Source organism: Lemur catta, chromosome 16, assembly GCF_020740605.2.
Source record: "Lemur catta isolate mLemCat1 chromosome 16, mLemCat1.pri, whole genome shotgun sequence".
Lineage (NCBI taxonomy): Eukaryota > Metazoa > Chordata > Mammalia > Primates > Lemuridae > Lemur > Lemur catta.
In genome coordinates this window covers 16,877,027-16,896,370 of record NC_059143.1, presented here as the reverse complement: position 1 = coordinate 16,896,370, position 19,344 = coordinate 16,877,027, and the positions used below count along the sequence as shown (strand labels likewise).

At 38.0% G+C, this 19,344-nt stretch overlaps 1 protein-coding gene across 1 annotated transcript in view; it reads right to left on the bottom strand.

Moving 5' to 3' along the window:
- The window catches only part of TTC39C (tetratricopeptide repeat domain 39C), a 106,637-nt gene that overhangs the window by 55,385 nt on the left and 31,908 nt on the right, over nucleotides 1-19,344 (bottom strand). Inside the window, exons 2-4 of the mRNA XM_045527559.1 lie at nucleotides 7,525-7,573; nucleotides 5,559-5,687; nucleotides 2,843-2,957 (exon numbers count right to left, since the gene is read on the bottom strand). Of these exons, the coding sequence (XP_045383515.1) occupies nucleotides 2,843-2,957; nucleotides 5,559-5,687; nucleotides 7,525-7,573 (293 nt within the window). The remainder of the gene's footprint in view (nucleotides 1-2,842; nucleotides 2,958-5,558; nucleotides 5,688-7,524; nucleotides 7,574-19,344) is intronic.

Genomic DNA, 19,344 nt, shown 5'->3' with positions numbered 1-19,344 from the left:
AGAAATTTAAATGAGAAAAACATGAGCGTTTTTGACAGTATGAAGCATTAAAAGTTCACACTGACTCGCCCCTTCCGGAGGTCTGGTCAGTGTGAACACCCCCCACCCCCCGTGCTGCCCACTCAAGGAGTGCACAGGCCCACCCATAACAAGTGTCTTCAGAAGGAGGCTTGTGGGGTTTTTTCAAGAAGATTATCCATCTAAAATATTTTCTAAGAAATAGATTCCAACAATGAAGTAAACAAATTACTTCTAGATTAATAACACAATGGGTGTCTGAAAGGCACATAAAGCACATTATTGGTTATGTTTGTTTGTTTAAAGCAAATGCCAAGCTATCCACAAAGCAAATAACCACCACACACATCTATTAGAACCTGGGAGCTTTCATGACTGTGAGAATTTCACTTTAATACCAATATCACATTCAAGAAATCATAGGGCTTCAAGAAGAACCGAGAATGTTGTTAAAGATCTATGATAAATAGGATTAAATAACTGATTAATATCAAACTATTAAAAGAATGGGTCCAGGCCATGAAGGCAATTTGAGAGAAATACAGTTTATGGATAAAATATAAAAGTAGGTTCAACCTCCCTAATAACCAAAAAAATGCATAGCAAACAACATCTAAGTGACCAAGAGGAATTGATTAAATAAATATGGCACAACCATATAATAAATTAATATGCTATTATTTAAGATTCTATTCTGGGTCAGGCTCAGTGGCTCATGCCTATAATCCCAGCACTTTGGGAGGCTGAGGTGGGAGGATTGCTTGAGGCCAGGAGTTCAAGACCAGCCTGGGCAACAGAGCAAGACCCCATCTCTACAAAAAAATGAAAAAAAAATTAGCAGGGCACAGTGGCACACACTTGTAGTCCTAACTACTTAGGAGGATGAAGCAGTAGGATCATTTGAAGCCAGGAGTCCGAGGCTGCAGTGAGCTGTGATTGCACCACTGCACACTCGAGTCAGCCTGGGCCACAGAGCGAGACTCCGTCTCTTAAAAAATAAATAAATAAAATTCTATTCTGAAACTGAGTCATAGGGAAAATATCCAAAGTGTAATTTAAAAGGGAAAAATAGGGCAAAAAACACCATAGATTCAATTTTGTAAAAAAAAAAAAAAAAAAAAATAGAGGAATATAAAGCAGATCATTAACAATGAAGTGCTTTAAGTGGTAAAATCAGAGATGATGACTTCTCTTTTTTTGGATTTTTCTATCCTTTCAAATTTTTTCATGATAATATTTAGTAAATTTACAATGGAATGATTTTAAAAATCAATAAGATAAGCTGATGGTTCTAAACTTCATGAGGGCAGGCACCATGGCCTGTGTTTGATCACCTAACACAGTATGAGCTCTACAGATATTTGTGGAATAGATCAATGAATGAACAAAGGACAGATACATGCATTTTTAAAATTTGGACATGATTTCATACTTATAAATTGAATTATAATTGTTTTATCCTGCTCTCTCAACAGATACTTTCTTAATGGCTAAAATTAGCTCCTTCCAAAGTCCTTGAGTATCAGGAGAGGAAGCACAGAACTACAGAGAGCTCCTGTCTGCACCACAGAGGTCCAGATAAGCTCTGCTGCTCTTTCATATCCGAGTCAGTGTGGAGCTCCAAATGGGGGATTTCACATCACTGCATTATAAAAAATTCATACGAGCTATGAGTTCTCGACCATGTAAGTAAGGTATTTGGAGAGTCCTGAGAAGAAGATTAAAGAAAGAAAAATAATAATAATTGAACCCATAGCAAAAACAGCAAATGTCTATGATGGAACATATTTTAAAAGAATAAATTCCAGGAAGTCCAAATTTTGGAGGTTAAAATAAAAATTAAATTTCACTTTTGACTTGAACCAAATACGAACAAAGGATCCTCGAGTATGAGATACAGACAGACACAGAGACAGGGAGAGAGAGACAGAGAGAAAGAGAAAAAGAAAGAGAAGAAAAAGGGGGAAAACTGGTTTCTGGTAGTCTGGAAAGAAAAATGTACGTTATAATTTAGTGGAACTATATCCTTCTTCCTTTATGGTTTGGGAGAAAATGCTTTTCCGACTGTGACTTTTAATGGACTTTCTTTTTAAATTTTTATTTTTTTCAAGTAAATCCTATCTACTAAAGTAGCAGGTTTGTGCTGTCAGTATCAGAGATACAACATAACCACATTAGCAAAAGAATTAGGTCAGTTTTAGACACAGTCTTACAGCAAGGTATTAGAGACTCATTTGAGTCTATTTCGCTGAAGAAATAAAAGCCATAGAAGCCTGGAAAACATTTTTCTTGGACAAACTAATTAAGAAATTAGTTTATATCCCTCACTAAAGGTTGCTGAAATGCAGGTCATTGCAGCATGTTAGCAAACCCTTAATGATCTTTAATGATTTCCTAATGTACTTGAAATCCTTTAAGGCACTCAGGCCTTCAATAACAATTTCCTGAAAGCCTTAAATTTAAACCAGTTATATTTCACTTTAAAGGTTATTATCACAACTTGATTCCCATAAAGAAAAGGTATTCTGTATCTATCTATCTATCTATCTATGTATCTATCTTTATATAGCACTGGCAATTTCTCTAAGAATGACAGAATTATCTTGAGACAAGAGCGTGAAACACAGACCTTGGGACTAAGATTCCGCTAAACACAGTAAGCACTTGTGATTTCAAGTTCCCAAGTAATAAATTGGTATCACACCCTAAAGAGGCGCCACAAGTTTTCAAAGACTGAAATAGGAGGCATTCTAAAAAGAAAAAGAGTATTACCGAGTGTGTGCACTGAATCGTTTAAGCCATTAAAAATAATGCTTCAGCATACCTGACAATTCCTGTTTCACAAACGAAAGCACCGCCAGGTAAACCTGGCAGTCAGCTATGATTATCTGCCTCTGAAGCCGGTCAACCACAGAGGGGGCGGATTTTCGGACATCAACCTGTTTGGTGGAAAGAAAGTACACACCGATAAATCACACACAACAACAATACTCCCCGCAAACAGCTTTGTTGCACAAAATAATCTCACATAGGAATTGTGAAATATAGCAGTCACTCACATGTATACATAATATGAACCTGGTAGCTCCAAATTCCCATTAGGTCTACCATTGTTTTTGGCAACTTAAAAACACATATTCTAAATGATAAAAACTGAATTCATGGGTGACAAGAAAATCAACACAAAACTTTAGAGTTTCACAGTTTTTTAAAAAACAATGTAAAGTCTTACTTATCCAAATAAAATTCATTAAAGGTACAATATATTCTCCAAAGTAGATAACCTGAAAAGTCACTTTGCAGCCATCTCTCTTGAGGTAGGACTAATATTAGGGACCTCTTTTGGTACATGTGACTGGGATGTGAGGGTCAGAAACAGATTATATTTCCGTTAAGGAGAAAATATCCTGGAATTAAAAATTAGCTTTAAATAAATCACAAGTTGTACTTGATATATAAGTCATATAAATGAAAATAAGCAAAAAATCAAATCACTTTTTATAAAATGTTGGTCTTTATCATAAGAATGTTTCTAAGATGAAGAAAAATCTGTCTGGAATACAACACTCTCCATTCTTAATACAAAGTAAACTTGAATAAAATAAGCTAAATAGCTTTCATGTGCTATCACAATGACATAAGAACTGATAGAATTTTTGCAAATATGCCAACAGTATACATAGTATATACATGATGGAGAGACCTGTTTCCCTTTTTCCAAGATTTTAGCATAATCCATTATGGTCACTGTTGTTCCAAATCTAGCCCCAGCACTCATTATTCTGTTTGTTTGGGAAAATGTCCACCTCCAATACTTCTGTTTCTTTGTAATTATATCTACTGTGCAGAGTTGTCAGGAGGGCTAATGACATGCTGTATAAGAAAATGCTTTTTAAATTACAAGGACCCATGACAAATGTTAATTATTAACATATGTAATACGTTTGGTACTAGATACCGAGGACAGACATGTAAATAAGCTCACGGTCTAATGAGGAAATACACATGCAATGTAGTAAGTGCTCTGAGAGGGTAAAGTACAGTGAACTATGGGATCCTGCAAGGAAACATACTCAACAGGGCTCAGAGCCTCAGGCTGGAGTCCTTCGGGAAAATGACATCTAGGAAGAACTAAAGAATGAGGAGGAACCAGGTAAAGAAGGATGAGAATGTTCCAGGCAGAGGAAAGGTAAAAACCAAGTCAGCCACTTTAAGGAGTTTGGACTTCATTATAATGGCAATGGCTGGTGGGGGAAGGGCCATTGCAAACCAAGCCAGCACCATATTTGCATTTCAGTGACTGTGTTATAGAGAAGCAGGGACTGGAGGCAGACATGCCAGTGTGTTTTAGGCAAGCGGGACGGTGGCTGACGGGGGAGATGGCAGTGAGGATGGAAAGAAATAGATGAATTCAAGAGGTATTTAAAAGAGAGAGTCCACAGGACTATGGTCATTGACTAGACGTTGGGTTTGGAGAGGGAGGAAACAGGGAAAACTCTGGTCCTTCCAGAGCATCCAGAGACGGTCCTCCCGGCCCAGCAGTGGTTTCCCCATGGTGAATACCATACGCCTGAGCAGAGGTGACGCCATCTGCTGTGACTGCCTCTTAGGTAGGGGACAGACATGCAGGAGCAGAGGAAAAGATGGGGCAGCTTCTGATGACTGTCACCAACAGACTGCCTTATCAGTGGCAGATGTGATGTGTGCGAGACCCTCGGGCACTCCAAGAAATATCAAGGGTAGGAGGATGCCTCCCCAGAGCCTAGAACGTTTGCACTGAGAGGTGAAGGCAAAATCAGGAAAAGTGGATTATGATGCCACTGGGACTTGTAACCGAAGGCTGGTGAGTCCTGGGGAAAATCGGGTAAACAGCTGAATTCCAGAATTATGCCAAAATGCCATTCTCTTGTTCACCAACTGCCATCGTGTCCTGTTTGAGCTATATAGATTAGAGCCTCAGTACAACGGCCCTTGCCTCGTGGCCCATTACAGAAGAAGTGATTCCAGGTCACCAAAGAACATGTGCTGAACAGCTCTAGTTACTGAGGGAGCTTCTGTTTTTTTTTTTTTTTGAGACAGAGTCTTACTCTGTTGCCCGGGCTACAGTGCCATGGCGTCAGCCTAGCTCACAGCAACCTCAAACTCCTGGGCTCAAGCAATCCTCCTGCCTCAGCCTCCCGAGTAGCTGGGACTACAGGCATGTGCCACCATGCCCAGCTAGATTTTTTATATATTTTTAGTTGTCCAGCTAATTTCTTTCCATTTTTAGTAGAGACGGGGTCTTGCTCTTGCTTAGGCTGGTCTCGAACTCCTGACCTTGAGTGATCCTCCCACCTCGGCCTCCCAGAGTGCTAGGATTAAAGGCGTGAGCCACCGCACCCAGCCTAGCTTCTGTTGTTTTAAGAGATACATTTTCCATAACCAAAAGCCATAAGAAACATTTAGTTTTTCAGTCATATTCTAAATACCAAAAACGAAGGAAAGGAGTGATGTTCCAAATAAGCAGCACACAGTCCATAACCCAAAGGCACGGTACGTACGTTCTTCTTAATTTTATTCTTGATTGTTTCAATGACTCCAGCCTCTTCACTTTCACACAGCTTTTCTGTAGTTTTTAAGTCATCACATGCCACCTGCATTTTTTCTTCTTCAAATGTCATCATGGCATTCTTTCAAAAAATAAAAAAAAAAATATGAATGAATTAGGAAGCATCTGAAAATGTAGGCCACTTTATTAAAACAAAACTCCAAACTGGAAAAAAAAAAAACCCACTGAAATTACTTGTTGCAAGTAAAAGAATCAAAATGTTACAGTTTACCCTATTCCTTTAAAGAACCTCACTACAAAATAAGAATATACCTCTATCACATCAGAATGAAAAAATACATGCTAACAAATGCCCCTGCAATTACTGTTCTAGAATTTTTGTTGCTGCTGTTCTTAAACCAGTAACAAAAATTCTGTATAGTTTCTGATTGCTGTGCTCACTTCAGTTTTTCTAACAGTGTCTTATTGAAATGTTCATTCTACCCACACATGGGTCCCTGGTTCCCCCAAGTACTGCACAGAAATGCTAATGCAACAGCCATTGGTACGTGCTCTTTGAAAATCTCTGGTCTTTCCAAGAACAGTAATTCCAGTGGGTTCACTAATAAGGAATTCATTTTATATTGTCTGTGGATAAAAATTCCACTGACAGCTTGTTTCCAGGCACCTGATGCTGGTAGATTTCTTCAGGCCACATTTGACTGGGTACAGGCAACCTACCGAATCTCTGCTGAACGCCTGCGACTTTTACCCAGTAGAACTGAGGTTTCTGAGATGAATGGGCTACAGGGGTAGGGACAGAGTCGCTGCAGGATACCTGGTTCTTGGAATGACCGAATGAACTTATTGTCTCTGGCTCTCCTGTCCCTATCAAACTCCGCCAGCCTTCCCTTGGTATTTTAGGCCTCCTCAGTTTGATGCTAACCTACTTTTCCATTCTAGTCAAACCAGACCACAGTCACCTGTGCCCGAGCCTCCCTACCACATTCTTCTTCCCAACCATCCTCTCAAGCTGGTACAATCTCCACCCTGCCGTGGCCTCACTTCCCACCCGCTCCTCCACCACCAGGCTCAGCCAAGACCCTTTGGTTCTACCTCCCTTACAGCCCTTTGTAGTCACTTGTGTATTAATGTTACCACTCCTACCCAGTATCATTTTCCTTGAGGTTGGGAACTATGTATTCTTGCAAACAGTAGGCCTTCACATTTTTGTTGCATTAACTGGCAACAAGAGGAAATAAATAGTTGGAATAAAAACTTCTCAACACAAGCTGGCCTGGTGAGGCACCACCAGGATGTGAATAATGTGCTCATTTGCTGGCATCCTTCTAAACCTCAATCTCAATGCTTTCTCCCTTTTGGTCTCTACTCATGACTTTTTTTTCTGGCTACTATACAATTCTATGATAGTTTGGTTTTTTTCTTTTTTTAATACGTGTTTGAAAGTAGTTTGTGATATTATAAGCGTTTCTGAAAAATGAAAGCATGCCATTTTCTACATTGCCCAATTTAGTTTAAAACCTAACTGCAAGCTATTTCCTCAATTCCCAAATACCAGTATTTGGAAATGTAATAGTAACTCATGAACTTTAGCTCTGCCCATCTAACTTGTCTTCTAGTCCACATTCACTCAATGATTTTAGTGCAAACCTTTATTACCCAAAGTCAGACCTTTCCCCCCAATCCAGTTTAAATTTTTGAAGATCTTTTAATTACATTTTTATTCTAAAAAGCATTTTGATTAGAAATAAATAATACTCTAGAAATAAAATGTAAGCATTTTCTTTTTTAAATTATTGAAAAAAGGTTATCTCATAGGCATTGGTTAATAGGCAAAAACTTTATTTCCGTTTTAAACTCTAAAAGATTTTCTACAGCAGCATAGCTATATAGCTCGTAGCCACCAACAGACTTTATCTGTTGCCTTCATGCCAATATCTCTTCCAATATCAACTTACCAAAAAACTGACAAAGCTGGCTCCAAAACTCATTAATGGGCTATGATTTCTGTTAAGGAAACAAAATAAAATTATTTTCAGTAAAATCTTATTTGAAAAGCACTTGATATATGAGGATCATTATATAACCCTATTAATTGGATAGAAGTTAAGGTCATCAAGCAGATTAAATTACCCTTAGAAAGAAGTTAAAGAGGCAAGGTGGTTCACAGCTCAATACACCAGGGTAAAACCCGCCCCTGATCCTGCAAAGCAAGGCAGACATTAAAGTCGAATTATAACAGAGCTTGCCATAGTAAACTTTTAAATTGTGGCTAGTAAAGAGTTGACACAGTAAATATAAAGATGGTAGAAGCCAGCCTGGTGGCTCACACCTATAATCCCAGCACTTTGGGAGGCCTCAGCAGAAGGATCACTGGAGGAGTTCACGACCAGCCTAGGCAGCACAGCGAGACCTCATCTCTACAAAAAATGAAATTAGCCAGGCGTAGTGGCACGTGCCTGTAGTCCCAGTTACCTGGGCGGCTGAGGCAGGAGAAGTGCTTGAGCCCAGGAGTTCCAGGTTACATTGACCGTTGATCATGCCACTGCACTCCAGGCTGGGTGACAGAGTAAGACCCCATCCCCCAACACCAAAACAAAGATGGTAGAAACCATCTGATATCTGCCAAAATGTGGCCAAAGAAAGATAGTTATTATTCATTTTTAAAATACAAAACTTGTTACAAACATTATACACATAAAGTCAGTATCATTTCTAGAGTAGATAAAAGGGTTTCACCACTGAGCCAGACAGTACAAAATCATTTATCCACCCAAGAACATTAGCAGTACTTCCGTCAGAGTCAGCCATTCCCCCACTGCGACTATCCAATTTTTTAGTAAGCCAAAAATGAAATCTAACCAAACCAACAGCTGTTTAGTTTAAGGAATATAAGAATATAAATGTTCTGCTTCAAATTCAAAGATAGTATAAAATCCAGACCTTTGTCAATTGCATTAAAAGGAAAAGCAAGTTGTAATTACCTTCTTAAATGAAAATCATTTTACTGATTTATTATGCAAATAATATACAGTCACTATAAAAAAGGCATGAAACAATTTATTAGTCAATCCCATCCTATTAATAGAAATGTAGCTTATATCCAAAGTGATAGAGAGAGAGAGAGAGAGAGAGTGTGTGTGTGTGTGTGTGTGTGTGTGTGTGTGTGTGTGTGTATACGGGAAAGAGAATGTGTATACTTACATGTGTGACATGTGTGCATGTATGTGTACATACACATATATACTTGATGAACATCTTGTACCTACATTTTTGCAGGCAAGGTCAAATATATTCTTGGGCTAAAATGCTAGAGGTAGGACTACTGAGTCAAAGAGTATGCATGGTCAGGCATGGTGACTCACACTTATAACTCAGAACTTTGGAAGGCTGAGGAGGGAGGATTGCTTGGGCCTAGGAGTTCAAGACCAGCCTGGGTAACATAGTGAGACCTGTGTCTCTACAAAAAATAAAAAAATTAGCTGAGCATGGTGGTTGCACCTGTATTCCCAGCTATTCAGGAGGCTGAGATGTGAGGCTCTCCTGAGCCCAGTAGTTAGAGGTTGCAGCGAGCTGTGGTTGCACCACTGCACTCCAGCCTGAGTGGCAGTCCAAGATCCTGTCTTAAAAAACAATAAAAAGAGTATGCACATCCTTTTTTCTCTTGGAGTGAGGGGGGTGGGTGGGGGAGGGAGAGAGGGAGAAAGAGAGAGATTGAGAAAGAGAAAGAAAGAGAGAGAGAGATCTGGGACTCAATTTGGAATGTTAACTTGCTACCATTTTTTTTATCTACTTGGTACCTATCCAAATGCTATAGTTAATAACAATTTGTTTATCCCACTTAATAGGATATTTAAACCTACAAGAAAAAAAACCAAGAAGGTCAACTCACTCATGAAGAATTCCAATCTAACACTAACACCCATAAACCTAGGTCAAACAGCTTGCCATGGCTGGGCGTGGTGGCTCATGCCTATAATCCTAGCACACTGGGAGGCCGAGGCAGGAGGATTGCTTGAGCCCAGGAATTGGAGGTTGCAGTGAGCTATGATGATGCCACTGCACTCTATCCGGGGTGACAGAGTGAGACCGTGTCTCAAAGAAAAAAAAAAACAAAACAGCATGCTACTATGAAGTCTCTGTCATCCCTACAATCTACCCCAAAACAGATGTTAGTTTTTCTCATTCCATAGCACTATATAAACATAATATTACAGGCTCCTATCCTATTATATTATTATATTTTATATCATACATGGCTGACACAGTGCAGGCATTTGGCAAATGTGCATCAGCGAAGGATGGAATGACATGGAACTCCACTTTTCAGGAACCCTTTGTAATCACATGCTTATTACTATGTCTTTTCCCTTCTTTTCTCTTTCCTTGCTAACATGTTTAACCACTTTGCCATTTGAGAAATGAAAGAAGCTCATGCATGTCTCTACACAAAACGTATTCGTTTTGGAGATCTGGAAATGTTCCCAGAGAGTGCAAGGATCATCACTTCAATCAACACCAGAGCTGCGGAGGAGAAGGAAGAGGCTCATTTCAATATTGCTCATATGAGAAACCAACAGACAAGAAGCAAACAAGAGGGGAGTGGGGCCTTGTGTAAAGGCTGAGCATAAGGGCAAGCACTAGGACCAAAATACAAACATTTCTAAGCAACAGAACATACACAAAAAAATGGGGCCAATGAAACAGGCCACATAATGAAAAACCCACTTATTTAAAAGAAGGAAATACATAAACATATACATATTTGCTGATGAAAAAACAATGGTAGGCCAGCCCATAACATTTTTTTTAAATGGATATCTATAAGGTGAGGGAGAGGAACATGGAAGAAGAAAAAAGGATACAAATGAAGCTTCCTTGCATATACCTTGTTTTGTAGATTTGGCTTTGGAACCATGTAAATACTATACACAAAATTTAATAATGCAATCCCTAAAACTCAAAAGCAAGTGAATTATATGTACCTAAATGCAAATCCAGTTGGTAACATAACCACACAGCATGGAACTATTCCAAGTGACTTGAAAACACAGCAGTCTGACAGTATAGCCCTGTTGTGAAATACCCTTAAAAACAGACTCCAAAAGATGGCCAAAAAATAAAAAAGACCAAACAACTTCACCTATTTTCAGTAATCATGTAACCGTGTTCTTACTGGACAAGTGGCTACTGTTATTCTAAGGCTGCTGGGTGGGTAGTTTGTGAGAAAGCAGTGAGTAAGCGTGTTGATGTTTGTTGAGAACCAGGAGTTTGTGCACAGGAAAAAAGATGAAGTGAATTAAAATATCTTATAGTCAGAATACAAACTGGAAGAATCATTGCAAACTCACCATATTTTTTATCTTTAAAACAATACACATTCCCTACCTCTGCCCACTGAAAAAGCCCAGAAACAATGAGCACCCAGAGGCATTGCACGTGCCTGGCATCCTCTCCAAATGCATTAAGGGAAAGCTCCAATTGCTCCTTGAAGAAATGGCTGATTCCAGGTAAGGGGCAAGAAATGTTCAAAAAGAGCCTGAAATACCCTATTACAGCATAAAGTAAGGACATTTAAAAAATATATTAGGGTCTTGAAGAGGTTCCTACTAGCCAAAGATGGAACAACTTGATCATCCTTGAGAGGAAAAACAGCAATGGACTATAATATCAAATAAGTTTAAATCCTGAGTTTATAATAATACTTTTAATTAAAAAAAAAAAACCTCACTGGTTGTCTAAGGGGGACCCTAGGGAACCAACTCAGTATTTTGAAAACTGATTTTAAAAGGGAAAGGATAAGCATTTACCCTTTTTCTCTATGATCTCAGAGTTTGGGCGTGGGGTCGGGGGAGAGTTTTCTTTACAGAAGAATCTTGTACTAATGTATGAAAAGCAAATGATAGGACTAGAGTGTCACCCTGCTGCAGCTCCTAATGAATTAATGGATGTTGCCAATGATCAAAAAGACCAGGACAGGACAACATATTACACACCACCATGGTGACAGAACCAGCAAAACCCAAGCTGTGGGAAATTCTACAGGATAAAAATCCCAGTTTCTTCAACAACAATAAAAACTAGGGGAAAAAAGAGACCAAGGGGAACCTCTAAAAACAAGACATAAGAAACAATGGAATCACATAAAGACACACATCAGAGGCATAGAAAACAACAAACATGTACACACACATACACCTACACATGTATATATAAACACATACATATACACACAATTAGACAATTGTAACAATTAGAAAATGAAATTTAAAAATTACCATTCACAGTAGCACCAAAATATTATCTAAGGAAAAATCTAGCAAAAATGCGTAATACTCCCACACTCAAAACATTACTAAGAGAAGTTAAGGACCTAAATCAGGATTTCTTAACAGTGGCATTTTTAACATTTTGGGCTGGATAATTCATGTAGGGCTGCCCTGTGCCTTGTAGGATGCTAAGTAGCATTTCTGTCCTCTACCCACAAGATGCCAGTAGCACACACCATCCTCCCAACAAAGATGTGACAACCAAACTGTCTCCAGGCACTGCCAAATGTCCTCTGGGAGGCAGAATCAACCCTGGTTGTGAACCATTGACCTAAATAAAGAGATACACAATTCTTATGAATTTGGAAACTCAATTTTACCAAGATGTTAATTTCTCTTAAATTGAACTACAGAGTCAATGCATTTCTAAGCAAAATCCCTGTGTGTGTGCTCGTGCATTGAAAAATTGATTCTAAAATTTATATGGCAAAGCAAAATATTTAGAATGGTCAAATTGAATTTGAAGAACGATAACAAAGCTGGAGATATACATTGCCAGATATCAGGACTTAATTAACATTAAGAAGTTCTGTTCACTCACAACAGATGAAAAGACATTTGCAATACAGATATCCAACAAGGAGCTCATCTTTAGAATACATAACAAAGGCCCATGAATCAATAAAGAGTGACTGACAACCCAGTAAAAAATGGCCAAAAGTCTTGAATAGGCACTTCACGAAAGAGGGTATCCAAAGGTCAGTAAGCAAACTAGAAAGTGCTGAAAATAGTTAGTTACCACGGAAATACAAAGTAAAACCAACATGAGATACAACTATACTCATCAGATTGGCCATAGTAATAAAAAAAGGATTGATGATACCAAGTGTCAGTGAGGATGTGGAGCAACTGGAACTCTCGTGCATTGCTTATCAGAGTCTACTAAAGCTAAACATATGCCAATCCTGTGACCCAGTAATTCCATTTCTGGACATATACATGTGTACAACAGCACTGAAACGATTATGTTCCCCCAAAAGATACATACAGCATGTTAATAGTAGTATTATTCATGGTAGCCTCAAACTGAAAATAATTCAATTGTCCATCAATGCCCAACAGTAGAATGGATCTAGTAATTGTAGCATATTCATTCCACAGAATAGTTCATAGCTATGGAAAAGAACTACTGCTAACTGCAAAAACGTGAATTAATTTCACAAATGTTGAGTGAAAAGCTAGACACAAAAGAGTATGTAACAAATGATTTCATCTCTATGAAGTTCAAAACCACTATTTTGACTTCTAATGATGGACAAAGGTCAGGACAGTGGTTATCTTTGGGGGAATATCTACAGAGAAGGAGCCCAAGGGAAGTTGCTGGGGTGCTGGAAATGTCCTATAACTTTTCTGGATGGTAGTTACACTGATGTTTTTTCCCCCTGTGAAAAACAGAAAAATACTGAAAAGGGAAAAAATCAGATAATCATTGGTATGTATTTGATTATATCAATGAATCAGTATTTATTGGTTGTAGGTGTGGCAATGGTACCATGGCTACAATTTAAAGGATTTTCTATTTTTTTTTTCTATTTTTTAGCGGTATATGTGAAAATATTTACAGATGAAATTATATGTTGACTAGGATTTGTTTCAAAATAATTTGATGTAAAAGGATTACAACTGAACAGAAGTATAGCTAAGCCAAGACTGGCCATAACTTGATAATTACTAAAGCTAGGTAACTGACAAATTGGAATTCATTAAACTATTCTATGTGCTTTGGAAGATATGTGAAATTTCCCAAAACATAAAGTTAAAAAACAAGCATTCAAATAAAAATGTTCCCCAAAAGATAAGGTGACTTTTAGAATCCTTTGATTTCTTCTTACGGCCACTGCAATAGTTTGCTTTTTGCAAATGAACCATCAGTAATAAAGTGGCTCTAAATTTTTTCTCAGTACAATGAGTCACCCAAAGGCAGAAAACCTGTTGACAATAAAAGGAAGCAACTGACCATCTATTCCTATACTCACCAACATTGCCATGGAAATTTTTAAAAAAAGTTTCTCCAGAATATTAAAAACTGGACTGGTGAAGATTTTGTTTCCTGAAATATAGGGAAAAGGAATGTATACATTTGATTCTCAAAGGAATAGTTCTCCATTACATAAGTGGGCATAATTAATACAAGCCAGTCCATCATTGAATAATATGCTTGTTGAAATGCAATTTTTTTGCCCAAAGTACCAAATGGCTAGAATTATTTAAGCCTTGCTTCAATTTTTCTGAAAATGTTCTACATTTATTTAATGTTTAGTTCTTAAAAAAATTCTCCAAAATGACTTATCTCTTCTCCAAATGTGTGGGGAGGCTGGACCCTTGTGGATTACAAAGGAACTATGGGGCCACCTAAGCCTCATTAGCCCATGGCTGTCATCCACATCTTTCACGACAGCCCCGGGATCCTGGATCTGAGGGTTGGAGAGAAAACAGCAGAACTCACTCCTGCTGTTCTTGATGGAGGCTCTGCCTTTTCTGTGACCCATGCTGTTTTAAAAAAATCACAGTCCCAGAGGACCACCAGAGTTAACTTTGTACAATTAGCAAAAAAGGCAATATTGAATGTTTCTCTAGATGCCTTACTTTGTCTTCAGAAATATGATTTTTATCAACAGGACAACTGATATCCTCTGCTCTGCTTAATATCATCAAAAATGGGCTGGTATTTCATCTTTCTTTCCAAAAGCAAAGTAAAACAATGCTAACCAAAGAAAACTACATGCATGAAGCCATTCATTGCAGCAGTATCCAGAGTAGGAAAAAACCTGGTTTTAACAGACAGTCTCCACTGGAGAAAAGCTTCATGACATTGGGCTTTGCAATGATTTATTGGATATAATAATAGTAAAAGCACAGGTAACAAAAGTAAAAATAGAAAAATTGAACTACATCAAAATTAAAAACTTATGTGCCTCAAAGAACACAATCAATGAAAAGGCAACCAACCTATGGAATGGGAGAAAATATTTGCAAATCATATAGCTGATAAAGGGTTAATATCCAGCATATATAAAGAGCTCCTACAATTTAACAACAAAAAAAACCCAAACAAGCTGATTAAAAAAATGGGCAAAGGACTAGACATTTCTCCAAAGATAAACAAATGGCTAACAAGCACATGAACAGATGATCAATATCACTAATCATTATGGAAATTCAAATCAAAACCAAATGAGATATCACCTCACATCCATTAGAATAACTATTATCAAAATAACAGAAAACAACCAGCCTGAGCAAGAGCAAGACTCTGTCTCTACAGAAAAATAGAAAAATTAGCTGGGTGTGATGGCATAACCCAGTAGTTCCAGCTACTTGGGAGGCTGAGGCAGGAGGATGGTCGAGGCAAGGAGTTTGAGGTTGCAGTGAGCTGTGATGAGGCCACTGCATGCTAGTCTGGGTGATAGAGTGAGACCCTGTCTCAAATGAATGAATGAATGAATGAATGAATAAATAAATAAATAAATAAATACAAGTGTTAGAAAGGATGTGGAGAAATTGGAACACTTGGGTACTGTTGGTGGGACTACAGGATGGTGCAGCTGCTATGGAAAACAGTATGGCAATTTCTCAAAAAATAAGAAACAGAATTACCATATGATCTAGCAATTCCACTTCTGGGTATATACACAAAAGAATTGAAAGCAGGAGCTCAAACAGATATATGTTTTCATAGCCACATTATTGCCAATAGCCAAAAGGTGGAAGCAACTAAGTGTTCACTGGTGGATGAATGGATAAATACAATGTGGTACATATACAATGGAATATTATTCATCCTCAGAAAAAGAAAATTCAGACACGTGCTACAACATAGATGAATCTTGAGGACATTATGCTAAGTGAAGTAAGCCAGTCACAAAAAGAGAAATACTGTATGATTCCACTTACATGAAGTACCTATGGTAGTCAAATTCACAGACAGAAAAGGGATGGGGTGGGTGGGGAAACGAATGGAGTGCAGTTGTTTAATGGCTATAGAGTTTGAGTTTTGCAAGATGAAAAGAATTCTGTAGATTGGTTACAAAACGATGTGAATACACTTAACACTACTAAACTGTACAATTAAAAATGGTTAGGCTGGGCACCTGTAATCCCAGTACTTTGGAGGCTGAGGTGGGAGAATTGCCTGAGGCCAGGAACTTGAGACCAACCTGGGCAACACAGCAAGATCCCATCTCTAAAAAAAAAAAAATGATTGGGATGATAAATTTTGTTATGTATAACTTACCACAGTTGAAAAAATTTTAATGAAAAAAAAAAACTGTCTCCAGTAGAATAAATGACTCATAAAATAACCAGATGGAATATTGTTATGACCTCAAAATGTTTTTGATAGAATTTAAAGTAAAAACAAAAGTTCTGTGTGCACTATGTTTCAACACATATGGACAATGAGAGATGAAAATATTTGTTGTGAGAGGCAAGAAGATTAAGGGTGTTGTTTTCAGTACAAAACATGTGTATGTGAGGAAGGGAGAAACAGTCACAACTAAAACTGATCTAATCATCACCTCTGTGTTCGTATCATCACCACAGACATTCTCCTTACATTTATACTCCTTTTAGAGAGAAAAATGCATCATTTAAGTTGATTTACTTGTTCTGAATACTCCCTGTGATTTAGCTGTTGCTTTGATACAGTTTCTCAACAGAACCTATCATCTAGCCAACCAAAGAGAATAATGGGGCAATTGAGCAGCAGAACAGCCAAATCGTGGGAAGGACTTATTCACTGAGTGGCAAGCTGTGGCCGGCAGTGGCCCAGGGCATCCTTAGCACAGGGCTAGCGGAGAACTTGACCCAAAGAAATAAAAAGTACATACCTCGCTTATACAAGGTCACTCCGAAACACAGTCTCTGATTTTTTTTCCCAAAAACAAATTCAAATGATTTGGGGATTGCTTTTTATATTATCTGTATAAGTAATATAAATAAGATTTTTAATGCATCTGCTTCCAAATTTAAAAGAAAGGAAAGAAGGCCGCACATTTTCTTGCTATATGAACTCATTCTCATGTTTAAAAAAATTTTTTTTCATTTTGAATAGTGAAACCTTCCCTCTACCTAGCTGACTCCTCCCCACTCTGCCAAGAAAAATAATAAATACAAAAGCTTTATAATAAGGAATTTTATGAGGGCTCAACAAAAAATTAAAAATATGTGCTTTGAACATGTAAAAGTCAGTACTAAATAGAGAAAGCCTTGAAATGTCTCAATTTCATGAGATGCTGATGGCCTGAATGTTGCCCTAAGTTAGCTTGTACTTGTGGTCCCTGGGTTATTGGCTCAGTTTTAACTGTCCTGTATTTCAAGTTTTCTAACTTTGGGTACACTGTGGTAACAATCAATGGATAAGATTAATTATCCACTGGTGCTTCTCCAGTGAACTATGTTGTTGAAACATATTGAACTTAATCCTTTAACACCATTCAGCCATGGGGAATTACTATGTGAGCAACTTGGAGGCCTCAGTCTTCATTTGAAGATGTTGCAGCAACGACAGAGAAAGGAACGTCTGTCCAGCCAGTGCCAAAGAACATAAAAGGCCTTGTCACTCACTAAAGAGACTGAGAGATTTCTCTCTACTGATATTATGAAAGCAAGGAAGACCAGTGATGTTTTCAGCACTTTGTTCATGCAGCATTCATTCAACACATGTGCATTATAGACAGCATCTTTCATAGGCAGAAAAGGTGCCTTGGAACCGACAAATGGAAAACTCTAGACCAAAGATCTAAGAAGAAAAGCGCCCCATTCCCTCAGATGGTAGCCAAGGAAAATAAATGTGAAAAGGTTCGTTAAAAGGGTTTCTCTGGACATGATTCATAACTGTTCATAAAAATAGTTTTCAAAAGGAAAAATATGATTTATTCTAAAAGCATCTCACTTTAAAAGTCTTCCAAATGCTTCCTTTATGTACTCCATATAGCATTCCCAGAGGTCTCATGTATGATGGGACAGCATCAGTGGAATGCTCCCTTTTGAAACCTGTTACAAATCAGATTATAAAATAAAATTCATTCTCCGTGGTTTCCCTAAAAACCAAAATCACTTCTACAGTAATAGCACTGGATCCATCCCATTCATTAGGGCTCATCCTCCCAACAGGCCCGGGCGACAGGCAGCTACGCAGCTCCAACGCTGCAGCCTCTGTGCCTCCTCTGCTCCACTTCTTCCAAGTAGCCGTGATCAAGTTCAAATTCTAAATGGCTTCCCACAGCCCACAGCCAACTCTGAGCCCACTCTGTGCAGCTTTAAAATGTCAAATCCATCTAAGCCAAATGACTAAGAGGGTGATCAAGAAATCTGGACAAACAATAACAATACAATTCACTATCAACCTCAAAGAAATAATATATGGTTTTCTAGGTTGCCCCTTAACTCCATCGACAAAGTTATCCAAGAGAAAACTATAAATTTTCTTTTAAAAAGCAATAAAAACATGTTTTTAAAAAACCAGGATATTTAATTTTAAAATCACATAGCCAAGGCATGACCAGATAATGTTCCTCAGTTCAAAATAAATGAAAAGTGACCTCTTCTATACCAGGGCAATAGGAAAAATTCTAATGAATTTAGTTTAGTTCCATTCATCTATTCAAAATATATTTGCTGACCACCAAGTATACAGCAGGCACTGTGCTATGCACCGGAGGAGACTCAAAGATGAATGAGAAGACTCCTGCTCTTCATAGACCTACAAGGTCCAGCTTGGCAGCTGGAAAGAAACAGTCCAAATAACTTTTCTAATAAACAGTGTGGAAAATGGTCACTCTTTGACTCACAAAGTCTTCCCTTCTCACTATATTTTTCAAAAATGAATGAGGCCCCCTCTAACACTGTATTTCATGAAATCTGAAAAAGGCTACTTGCCCTCTTTGATTTCCTCTTTTCTGATGTTCGTTTTTAAAAGGATATGAGTAAGTCTCCAATCACTCTCTACCACATCTCTATATTTTAATGCTCTACAGAGTGCTTATTACTATTTGATATCTGTCTCATTGTTTGTCTGAATAAATGGAAGCTCCCCCAAAATGGGGACCCCATCTCTGGTATGTGGTGCTATCCTGACCACTTAGGACAGAACCCCTGAGTATAGCAGGTCCCCAACACATGTCTGTTTAATGAACCAACCATGTCTACAAAATCCGTATTTCCCATTTCCTTTGATGGATTGTCCTCCACAGGATCAGAAAAATTACCAGAGGTAAGGTCTTTACCAATCTGAACATATAAAACCACTTTCACTAATAAGAGTAAGTGTGTTTATTTCCTTTATCAGAAGATAGCAGGGGAAAGACCTTACTTTTCAGACATAACGCATGACCTTTGGGGAACTCTTTATCTAAAAGACGGCATGTCTCTAAAAACATTGATCATCACAGTCACTCAGTTTATGAGTGTTTGATTTACAAGTGTTTGGGATAGGTTCAGTCTTCTGTT